Below are 12,492 nucleotides of genomic sequence, written 5' to 3' on the forward strand. Positions count from 1 at the left end.
ACTTTAGAGGTAATTGTTAATCTTGACAAGAACAAATTGGTGGAGTGGTAGGGGGGAAGGCCTGACTGAAGTAGAATAAAAGGGAGTGACAGAAGAGAACTAAGAAAAATAATAAACCTCGAGTATAGGAAATTCCTTGAGGTTTCACCTTGAAGGGTTGCTTAGAAACAGGGAAAGGGGTAGAAGGAAGACTGGAACCCTAGATGATTTGCACTGAGTCCTCAGTAGAACAAGGCTTGTATTCACCAAGAGTGCCTGTGACACACAGAGAACAAAAGAAAGAGAATGACTGCTGCCAAATAGAAGCCGAGGCACGGATTCCTGCCTGCCTTGAATTCCTCCACACACCCTCGGAGAGCAATGACTGCATGGCATTTGTAAATGTCTCAGCAGTTGTCTCCCATTGGCTCCTGCTGTCACATAGCTCCCCTCTCACAGAGAAGGCTGCCTCATGTCCTCCTGACAAAGGTCTCTGGGCACAAGTTTTCTACCACAGTCCAGTAGACAATCTCCCACAGAGGAGCAGAGGAAGACTTCTGGCTGTTCATTAAGTCGAGAAATCAAAAAGGAATGGTATATTCTCCCAGCCCTTGAGGAAGAAACTAATCACTGGCTCAGAAATACAGAGGGATAAGGCTGTTCTCAATAGGTGTATTTTTTTTAATCTGATCTACCTTCAAAGCTACTACTAGCAAGTCCTGACCACAACACTCTCGGCCCTCAGGTTTCTAGAAATGCCCAGAGCAAAGATCTTGAAAAGCAAAGAAGTGACAAAATCAGAATTCCTTTGGCCTCACAGCAGAAACAAGATAGCAGGTCTTTCTTCATGCCAGAACACTTTCAGGAGAAGGAATGAAGCTTACATCTTCTGACCTTAGTCAATTGTCATCAATACCCCTGTACTCACTGTTTCCAGCAATTTTTGAGGCCAAGCTAGGAGGATCACTTGAGCCCAGATATTCAAGACCAGCCTGGGCAACACAGCAAGATTCTGTCTCTACAAAAAAATTAAAAATTAGCCAGGTGTGATGGTGTACACCTGTAGTCCTACCTACTTGGGGTACTGGGCAGGAAGATCACTTGACCTCAGGAGTCCAAGGTTACAGTGAGCCAAGATCGCACCACTGCATTTACTCCAGCCTAAGCAACAGTGAGAATCTGTCTTAAAAAAAAGGAAAAAAAAAAAAGAATCTCTTGCTTTTTCCCCCCTCCTTCTAATCTTCTAATCTTCAATCTGTTCTTCCTTTCCAGAGTCAGAGACAGATCACAGATATATCTTATGTTATGCATTTGATGTGTTACTGAAAAATTATGTGTGAATTCAAATTTGGCAAATTGAATCATATTTTAAAAGCCTATTTAAAGAAAGTCCATGGTAAATAATCTGTTTGAAAAAGTAAGCTTTCCTGTCAAAGAGGGAGGAGCCACACATGCATTTCTTCATTTTTATTTGTATACTGGGCACTTACCCTATACAAGGCTGTGTGCCAGGCACTCAGGAGACACAAATATACCCACAGCCCTCCTTTCCTCAAGAGTTTATCTTACTGCCTTAAGAGAGCCTGAAACAAATTATTTATTTTCAAGAAAAAGCTGAGACTAAGAAAAGATTTTACTATAATTTATCAGTTCTAAAATATACTTTTTCCACATTTTTAAACTTCTAGATTCAGGAGGTGTGTTATAATTGATGGCATCCTCCCATGTTATCCTCCAGGCTGCAGTGGTAACAGAGCTGCCACTGCCTCTAGATGCAAGCTGCTCCCATTTGTTGACCCTTCAGTTATGTGCCATGCTGGAACTACATGTGTTGGTTAAACTGTTGTTTAAAATGTGTTCAGAAGGATTACAGTATGATATAGAATTCAAATTAAAAATGACTGTACACATAGAAAGGTACGGAAATGGCAAAGAGGCATGACTTTGTTATCAGTGGAGCAAACACTTCTCACTGGTGGAAGATCCCTAATTCTACATTTTCCTATAAAGCAAACACCATGCATTAAGTGATGAAAAGTCAGTGTGTTACACGTTGACAGTTTTTGTTTCCTTTGTGATATAAAAATAATGTTGTATCTGATAAAATATGATGACTTAGATTCAATGAAATACAGTAAGCATTGAGCCCCTACTCTGGGACAAGAAATGCACTAACGCACTAAGAGCCTTCTATATGTCAACTTACCTCTCACAGCAATGGTAGATATTATTCCGGTTTCACAAATAACCCCTTCCCAGGCTCCACAGCTAGTGGATCTGCAAGAGTCGGGACAGGAACCCATGTGTCTGCTCTACTCTATCGCCAGCTAGGCAAATTCCTATGATGCCAGAACATTAGTCAGAGTTTGAAAGGTCAGTTCCTGCTACCCCACCCCTGTCCCCAGCCCTTACTCATTTCTCCCCACCCAGTGATGAGAACAAGATGCTAGAGTTTATCCCTCAGGCTAAGGACCAAATCAACCATCTGGCCTTGGGAGAGCCCTATCCTAACCATAACTAACTACCTTTTCTCTGCCTTTCAATTAGCACCTTCTAAGATATATAAACCTAAAATGCAGGCCAGGTCTCTGGTTTTCTGTGGCAGCCTAAGGCACAAGTCTTCTTTATTTTGGTCAAACAGTTGCAAAATTTAGTGCTCTACATTTCTTCTGACTTGATCCCCCAACTCTGCCATGTGTTTCCATTGTCAACTTCATAGCAACAGGCCCATGAGAAACAAGAGTGAAGCAATCACACAAAGTCCAGTGGACAGATTTACTCCATCATCCCCAGGTTCTGTGGGCTGATGGTAGTTAGTCTTTTAGCTTGGAAAGAGTATAACATGACAAGCTGGGTATGTAAGTTAAAAAGCTGTACTGGATGTCATGAAAACTGGAAAGCTAAAGGTATCTTTAGTCATATGAAACTATCTCCAACTGATGCAGGACAGGCAAAGGAGGACATATTCAAAAGGAATAGAGAAAAATCTCAATTTTATAATTTTAACTTTACCTACCCATTCCTTGCATTCTACTAACTAGAATCAAATCCATGAAGTATGTTCTTATTCCAACTGGCACACCACCAATTTTAAAATAAGGGTAGAGGAGTGGTGAACAATCTCTTTGGGCTTGGAAATCTCTTTTTCAAATTGACACAAGCAAGCAGGCTCTCAAGATTTCGGTTTAAAATAGAATCCAATTCTCCTACTAGATATGAAAGTAATGTCTAAACAACAACTATCTCACTGAACATCATATTGACCAAAACAAAACTGTTATAATACATGATTCCAACTGAGATTTCTTTGGGAAAATCAAATTGAAACCATAAATTAGTCTTTGGTTTGTTCGAATACTACAATTTTCCACAGACACAGGGCCATACTAAATGAGGTTCACAGCCTAATTTGTAAACATTATGCATAAAGGTTTTCATGTACCACCAATATTAAATTAAAATTAAAGATTAACTCATATTACTACATTATGCTCATCTCTTCAAAAATTAATGATGAAAAACAATTTTTGATAATTTTGTTAGTATGGATTCAATTAACATTGACTCATGTTTAGACTTCTCCTGATAGGACAATTGCTCACAACCGTATTTTTCCATTGATGCAAGAAATGGAGCTAGGTCAGGAGGCAGCTAAGATAGGAAGGCATGGGAATATGAGTCTGAAAGAACAGGCAGGAGAGAAGAAAGAGACCACAAATACGCGACTGGTGCCATGATTTCAAGTCTGAGCAAAAGATAGGAGAGTAAGAGGAGTAAAAGAGATACGGTACACAGGAGAAAGGTGGCACAGGGTGGGGATGAAGAATAAAATGTTCTGTTGAACCTGATGAGTCTGATATGCATACACAGCACTCACACGGACATGTTCACCAGGAAGTCAGAAAGGACTCACAAGCGCCTCAAAAGTCCAAGGTAGATACAGACATGGAAGCCAATCCGAGAGAGAACATGAGATCACCAGGAGTAACAAGAAATCAGCAGGAGAAAGCACGTCAGGGAGACGAAGAGAATTCACCAGAGGCCCAATACTGAGGCTGTTGGCAATGGGAGGACAGAGGAATAAGAATCTGTGAAGAAGGTCAAGATGGAATGGGTCAGAGAGGCAGGCAAACCAAGAGAGTTCTAGGATCTGTGCTACATGCAAAAAGAAAAGTCACCTGCATCAGAAAGTGCAGAAAGAGTAGGTAGAAAGCAGGACAAGAGGGCTACTGGACTGGGTGCTTTGTTAATGTGGTAGGGCAGAAACCAGTGCAGTAAGAAATTAGAGAGAGAAAGGTAGGAAAGGAAGCCATTTTGTCCACTCTCCTGATAAAGCCTGAGGCTTTTTGAGAGGAAGGGATAGGACTGTAACTTGAGGAATACCATGAAAAAGGAATGAATCAGTATTATTTTTTCAACCAGAGGTATCACCACATAATGTAAAAAGGCTTCACGTACATCTGGCATAGGCAGGATTAAAGTCAGGAAATAGACAATAACCATTCTGCCTATTCAAATTCTCCATGTCCACCATTCCCCATCCCCTGCACACACACACACACACACTTAGTACTAAATGATAATGCCTTTATAATATAGATATAAAAAGAGGAGCTGTATTATACTGAAAGCATAGTTCAAGGACTGTCATAAACTATGTATTTGGAAATGCACCTTATAAGCGTTATGTCAACATTTAACTCAAGAGATTATCTGTTAATTTTCAAAACGGCCTGCTACTTTTATGTCTTTTGTGACCTAAGTTTGGCACCATCATGGATCATTAGAAAAAAATATGTACCTATAAAAATATAATTAGCCATAGTTAATTCCGGAGTTGTACTCAAAATGCTAGTGGGCCAGGCGCAGTGGCTTATGCCTGTAATCCCAGCACTTTGAGAAGCCAAGGAGGGTGGATCGCTTGAGGCCAGAAGTTCAAGACCAACCTGGCCAACATGGCAAAACCCTGTCTCTAGTAAAAATACAAAAAATCAGCCAGGCGTGGTGGCACATGCATGTAATCTCAGCTACTTGGAAGCCTGAAGCATGAGAATCGCTTGAACCTGGGAGGCAGAAGTTGGAGTGAGCCGAGATTGCACCACTGCTCCAGCCGGGGGACAGAGTAAGACTCTGCCTAAAGTCAAAATTAAAAAAAAAAAGTAAAAGAAAAAGAAAATGTTAGCAAAGCATTTACACTGTGATACTAAACAATCCTTAAAACCTCCCAAATACTGAAGATCTTTCCCACATCCATGCTTCTGTCTATACACCGTCATAGCACATGCTCTATGTTTACCTACAAATATTGCTTTTTATCATTAAGTGGTTGAAAAGGCTGAAGTTATGAAAAATGGTTATGAAAGCAGCAAATACCTGAGGTACTCACAGCTGTGGAGTAGGGATTATGAGCTCCAGTATTTTCAGCCCAGCAGCCACATCCATAAAGAGCAGCCTGGGGAAAAAGGAAAATGGATACAATATTTCAGAAATATCATATGTAATTATTAACTCTCAACAGAAATCATAGCTATCTAATAAAGCCTCGTTTAATAATGATTATAAGGAAGCTGGTTAACACCATTTTACAGAGGTGGAAAGTGGAGCCTAAAGATGTTAAGTAACTTGTTCAAAGTAAGGGGAATGGTATGTGGGGAGGTGGGATTAGAAGAGAGGTTTACCAGCACTTTGGGAGGCTGAGGCGGGTGGATCATGAGGTCAAGAGATCGAGACCATCCTGGTCAACACGGTGAAACCCCGTCTCTACTAAAAATACAAAAAATCAGCTGGGCATGGTGGCGCGTGCCTGTAATCCCAGCGACTCAGGAGGCTGAGGCAGGAGAATTGCCTGAACCCAGGAGGCGGAGGTTGCGGTGAGCCGAGATCGCACCATTGCACTCCAGCCGGGGTAAAATGAGTAAAACTCCTTTTCAAAAAAAAAAAAAAAAAAAAAAAGAGAGGTTTACCTGAATCAAAGGTCCACACTTAATCAGTAAACTCAACCGCCTATTTGTGTGGGGGTGGGATGAAGTTTAGGAGAATAGGTAAAATAGAATAATTCCTTTCTCATGTCCAAATTGTAAATTCTAATTATTACAGTAAGCTAAAGACGCAAATAAGTCCAATTCCAATTACCATTTCTTTTCTTTTTTTTGGAGACAGTCTTGCTCTGTCACCAGGCTGTAGTGCAGTGGCATGTTCAGCTCACTGCAACCTACGCCTCCCAGATTCAAGTGATTCTACTGCCTCAGCCTCCCCAGGTAGCTGGGATTACAGGTGTCAGCCATCATGCTCAGCTAATTTTTGTTTCATTGTTTTTTGAGATGGAGTCTCACTCTGCCACCTACACTGGAGTGCAGTAGCGAGATCTCAGGTAACTGCAACCTCCACCTCCTGGGTTCAAGCAATTCTCCTACCTCAGCATCCCGAGTAGCTGGGATTATAGGTTTGCACCACCATGCCCAGCTAACTTTTGTATTTTTAGTAGAGATGGGGTTTTGTCATGTTGACCAAGCTGTTCTTGAACTCCTGATGACCTCAAGTGATCTACCCACCTTGGCCTCCCAGACTGCTGGGATTACAGACATGAGCCACTGCACCTGGCCTAATTTTTATATTTTTAGTAGAGACAGCATGAGCCAAAGTGCTGGGATTACAGAAAATAGTAAGAAAGTCATGAGGACTATAATGCATGAAAGATGACTTTGCTGGCTTTTCGCTCACCTTCTCTATTCCTCTACAGGGTTTCGGCATGTTGGCCAGGCTGGTCTCAAACTCCTGACCTCAAGTGATCTGCCCACCTCGGCCTCCCAAAATTACAGGCATGAGCCACCACACCTGGCCTCAAATTGCCATTCACCATCTGCACTGCTATCACATATCTACAGCAGGGTAATATGCTAAAATTTTTAAATAGATAATTGTACATTTAAAATACATTAAAAGTATCTAGTTTCAGCACACTTAAAAAATAACTAGATTTTGATATAATTTGTTTTTGTATTTTGTTTCATTTGGACCTGTGAAAAAGAATTGTTCTTTACCTCTCATCTGATACTTACATAATTTCAGGTTTATTACATCTTCTCTATCCAAACAATATAATCCAATTAAGCAACTGCATTTTCCTATAAGCCCTTTGACTCCTTTCTTCCACACTCTTTCCTGATTTTCTAGCTCCAGAAGCTATGTATTCATAAACTAGCCAAGTGAGGTAAATCAACACATAACTTTTACAGAAGTATTTCTTTTGTTAGGACAGTTCTACGTGCAGGGGCAGAATGGCTTCAAGACTGTTAGATGTAATATCTGGCTAACAGTCCAGAACTATCCTTGGTTCTGTTTTTGCTATTTTGCTAACAGAAAAATACTGAGAAACAGAAAACGTGAGAAAGTCACAGGGACGATAACGCATCGAGGGCGGCTCTGCTGGCTTTTCTCTCACTTTCTCTGCTAGGGTGTCTGCATCTGATATGCCAGGCTTGATTTTCTTACTGCAAACTTGACAAATACACGACTTTATGATGTAAAAAAATACCATGACCAAACAAAGGCGTTTACAATGAGTTCAAAGCATCGTACACATGTTGAATAATCATTCCCTACACAGCCCCTTGTACGCCAGGCGGAGTAGCACAAAACTAATTATCCTTCCCTTCCCCTTTTTCCTAGTCGAGGAATGTAAGCAGCTTAGGGGAGATCAAGCAATATCACTTAGGGGTGTGTGGTGATACTCTCCATGAATTCGATCTCTGTTTCAAATAGGTGCTAACTATCATGAACAAAGTAATTGTGACACTGACTCTTCTTCAAATGTGACAAAGTACACAAAGCATACCAAGACATACTCCACCTATAAGATGCCACCCAAATATTGAGTTTAAATGAACCCTTGCAGCTGCTCCATGAGAGTATCCAATTCATTTGTGCACTTAACAAATATTTATGAAGCCGACAAGCAACGTGCCAAAATTGGTTTATCCTCAGAAAGCTTCCTAGATCAAATGAAATGTTAAATTTCATTCTCAGTATAAAACCAAAGATTAGAGATGGGGGACGGAGGGGCAAAGTGAAGAGGATGTGCAAGTGAACTGGGAACAAGCAAATTTTTACATAAATTAGACCATCTTCATTTCTAGATTTTCTAAGTGGTATCATGTGTTGGTGACCTGAAATACTGGTTATTTTATAAAATGGCTGAAATGGTTGATTAGAGGAGGGATGTAAAGGGCCAAAGGTCACCATACATGGAATAGAGGAAATTAAAAATGTAACTCTGAAATCATTTCTCCAACTAAAAAGCAAGCAGTATAATCAAGTAGAGCTTGTTCCTAAAAAGAGTGATATTTACAGAGAGAAAATGGAAACCGGCACACATTTATTAAATGTCTACTAAATGCCCAGGCCAGTGCCCAGCCTGCTGAAAGTAGCAAAACTAGGATCACCAATTGTAAAGATGAGAAACAAACCAATTACTATGAGATAGGTTCTCTTAAAAAGAATCTTAAAAGGGTATTTGTTTGATGATTTATACTAGATGTTCAAAAACAATTATATGCATTTTTTCTAAAGAAAAAATGTTCCTACTGGTTAAAAAACTGTGAGCTAAAAATTCCATGCTTTACTGTGTAAGGTTACTTTAAAAAACCCATAATTACTTACCTGCCCAACTCTCCCCGGATGTTTCAAGGCCAAGCCTCCACTGGAGACAGCAGCAGCAACATTCCCTTCGTGGTCCACAACCACAGCGCCCACCGTGTCCAAAGTGCCTGAGTCATTTTCCTGCAGAGCAAAAGTGGCACAAGTATTCACTCGGCATGGCGTGGGACAATCTGATATGACTACATAGCATTTTTCTGTATAATCATGACAAGACAAAATCTAAACTAATCTTTAAGCGGAACATTGAGCAATCTCCTAAAATTATCTATTATCAAGTTGCCATTTAAATTCTATTTAAATCCAAATGTATTTTCCACCAAAAATTCCAAACAAAAGGTGTCCTGCTGCTTTTCTCTAATAACAAGGTTATAGCATCTTTTTAATGAAGGAAATATCACAATTTAATATAAATTTCAGTATACAACAGTGTTTCTTCATTCTCAAGAATTAAGTTCATGTTTGAGAATGTGTAGAGGAAAAGATCTGTGGCATAAATGAGCCAATAAATACCCTTGTTAGTATATCTCTAAGTATTCTATACAAGCATCTAATAAAAATACAATCCACACAATAAATGAATAAAATGGCATTTACAATCTTGACATATACCACACTGTCATTTTTCTCTTACAACTCTTTGTTTGTGAGAAACATTTTGGCAAGTTCCCCTCTCTCCTATATCAGTAATATGCTTGCCAATTGTATGGCAGAAAAGTGTTCTTAGAAAGCATCTTTGTGTTTTGATGTTTTGTCCCAGGTCTCACATGTTTAAAGCACTTAGTGACATTAGTGATTATGAGCAGCTGTCTCCTACTTCCAAAGTTTCTGGGTCACCTGTGCAAGAGAGACAAATACTACACTACTGGATAGAAATAATGACTAAGGGAGGCAAGAAAAAAAGTCATAGGAAAAAAGTCTTATATATTAAAAAGAAGGGTCCTGCTCACACTACTGAACAGGATTTGGTTGGTACTGAGGGATCCCTAAGAAGCAAAATGACACACTAAGGCCATCACCAGAAAAGTCAATGAGTTCCTGGGGCCATCTCAGAAGCTGAGCAACATTGAAGAGTTTCTAAATATTGGAAGCAGAATTCAAACAAGAGATTTTTCCCTAAAGCAAACTGGAAAACTCAGAAGTAGAGTGTGCCACAACAAAATTTTACATCAGGTCTGTTAGGAAAAGGTATTTACATCTAGAATTTATATTTCTTGTTCTAAATTCTAACTTCCCTTAAGTATATTGATACACTATGACAGTACTTACTTTGACAGGAAATGTTTAAGTGGCTGAAATGAATGCTATATTACTAAGCCCTCTTTTAACCACAGCTGGAGAAAGTCTAGCCAATGAATCCACAAGGTCATATCTCAGAATGCCATAGTTCTGCTCAAGGCAGATGCCTTCAAGAATACTTCCTAGCCTGACCATAAACTCCTTGAGGAAAGGCTTGATCCATTCCACATCACCCTGAATGCAACAGACACTCAGGACATACTTATTTTTTAATTAAGATACAGGATATCTGTAACCCTGGTGTTACAAAACACGTCCAATAGTGAATAACATGCATGCCATTCCAATGTCAGGGCCAGTTTTCTATCTCCATTTCACAAGCTTTGACCTCACGCAAATCCACACGCTGTCGCTATCTTAGGGAAGACTTAACAATAGCCAGACTTGTTCATTCAGGTTGGACAAAGCAAAGTTTATCTTCTCTGGTAAGTAAGATTAAGAAGAGCAGTATAGAAATGTATTAAAGATATTTTACTCCAGAAAAGATGGGTAATCTTAAAGACAAATATAGTTTTAAGGGGAATATTTGTTTTATAATTCTAATGAATAGTTTCTAAATCTGTATATCCTTGCAATCTCAGGTACAGAAGTGTTAGTTCCCCAGATGGCAAGTTTGATGTCTTCTTTAGGAAGGCTTCTCAAATTTTAATGTGCACACAAATCATCAGGAGAACTTGTTTAAATGCAAATTCTGATGGAAGAATCTGGAAACTATCCAAGGCTGTACATCTAACAATCTTCCACATTATGCTGATGATGTAACAGCATCCCACTCCAGGGGATCATTATCCACCAAATACCTGCTCCATTCATTCTGAAGCAAAGTACTTAGAGGCACACAACTGCTGAAGGAGAAACTTAAAACTACCTACAGCTAACATTATACCAGTATAAAAGATTTAAGTTCTATCTTGCTTAACTATCAACTGACAGCATATCACCACTATTATACTACATGGATTTGGTATGTATATTTTAAAATACTGATCTTTCACTTTAAAAAACAAACAAATCTTATACAAATAAATGAACTGTAAAGTAACTTTCCTCAACAATAACAAAAAAGTCAAGAAAGGGTATTCTTTTAAGATTATTATTATTTATTTATTTATTTTATTTTATTTATATATTTTTTTTGAGACGGAGTTTCACTCATGTTACCCAGGCTGGAGTGCAATGGTGCGATCTCGGCTCAACGCAACCTCCGCCTCCTGGGTTCAGGCAATTCTCCTGCCTCAGCCTCCTGAGTAGCTGGGATTACAGGCACGCACCACCATGCCCAGCTAATTTTTTGTATTTTTAGTAGAGACGGGGTTTCACCGTGTTGACCAGGATGATCTCGATCTCTTGACCTCATGATCCACCCGCCTTTGCCTCCCAAAGTGCTGGGATTACAGGCTTGAGCCACCGTGCCCGGCCAAGATTATTTTTTGAAATACTGAGTGTTTATTGAGAGACATATGCCAGTACTTTTTGCCTTTATTCTTTGTTATAAAATTCTGGAAATTTTTACATACTTTTTTCCCTAGCCCTAGTAAGGCATAATGTAAAGTTATTGTCTTCATTAGGCCTACCAGATAAGGAAAATTGCTTCCGGTAAATAATCAAATTGTGACTCTTACCCTATTTTACCGACGAACCTTTGAGGGAAAGGTATGTCTCTTTTTTACATTTTTGTTATTTTAATTAATAAAGATTATATATATTATGGTAGTAGCATGATGTTTTGATATAGGCATAAATTGAAGAATGGCAAAAATCAAACTAATTAGTGTATACATTACCTCACATAATCATTTATTTCTGGTGAGAATGCTTACAATCTACTCTCTTAAGGGTATTTTTCATTAGCTCTTTTTTACAAACTGCAACTGCTGCTGCTACTACTCAAGCATTCTGTAAAATAGAATTTTATAGAGGGGACACACAGTGATATGCATTCTCTGTGAAGCAATTTTCCTAACATTTCAATCAGGATATTGTGAATCATGAGAACTTTTACGCCTAACCAAACTCCTATAGAAAAATACAAAAACTGATGTCAGTATAACTGGACTATACATAGATGGATTTACTGTTTCTTGGTTTTCAAAAATGAAAAATCATGAAAAAAAAATAGAGAAAGTTGTTCCAAATTAAGTTAAATATTCCTAACAGCCTGTAACACCTGAAAAAAAATCAGGATTACTTCATAAATATTCAAGAATTAGTTCACAGACTTCACATACTGCAAAGCAAATTTAAGGATGATGAAGTAATATTTAAGCATTTTTATGACGTGCAGAGAAATTAGGTGAAAGATAAACATTGGTATTTTGGCCATAATAATTTCATAGAGCTCATTTGTACAGGAATGAAATCTTAGAAAGGTTAAAAAGCATACAATGAATGTTACTATATAGAGCTACTATTACACTTTTACACTCTATAAATACTTGAAAACATGTGCACTACACGCATACATATATACTTATTGTCCTTGACTAAAATATGTTATTTGTATTACTTTTTTGATAAAATTATAACTAAAAAGCAACTGTATAAAACCATAGTCCTCTT

At 38.7% G+C, this 12,492-nt stretch overlaps 1 protein-coding gene across 6 annotated transcripts in view; it reads right to left on the reverse strand.

Moving 5' to 3' along the window:
* Positions 1–12,492, reverse strand: part of TASP1 (taspase 1) — a 243,572-nt gene that overhangs the window by 124,166 nt on the left and 106,914 nt on the right. For 5 of the 6 annotated variants that reach the window (XM_032248011.1, XM_032248014.1, XM_032248012.1 and 2 more), the window contains 2 exons: positions 8,638–8,757; positions 5,353–5,431 (listed from right to left, as the gene is read on the reverse strand). In XM_032248011.1, the coding sequence (XP_032103902.1) occupies positions 5,353–5,431; positions 8,638–8,757 (199 nt within the window). The remainder of the gene's footprint in view (positions 1–5,352; positions 5,432–8,637; positions 8,758–12,492) is intronic. The other variant, XR_004259822.1, reaches the window with a different exon arrangement.

The sequence above is a fragment of the Sapajus apella genome, unplaced genomic scaffold (assembly GCF_009761245.1).
Source record: "Sapajus apella isolate SASKATOON/1434 unplaced genomic scaffold, GSC_monkey_1.0 scaffold65, whole genome shotgun sequence".
Classification (NCBI taxonomy): Eukaryota; Metazoa; Chordata; class Mammalia; order Primates; family Cebidae; genus Sapajus; species Sapajus apella.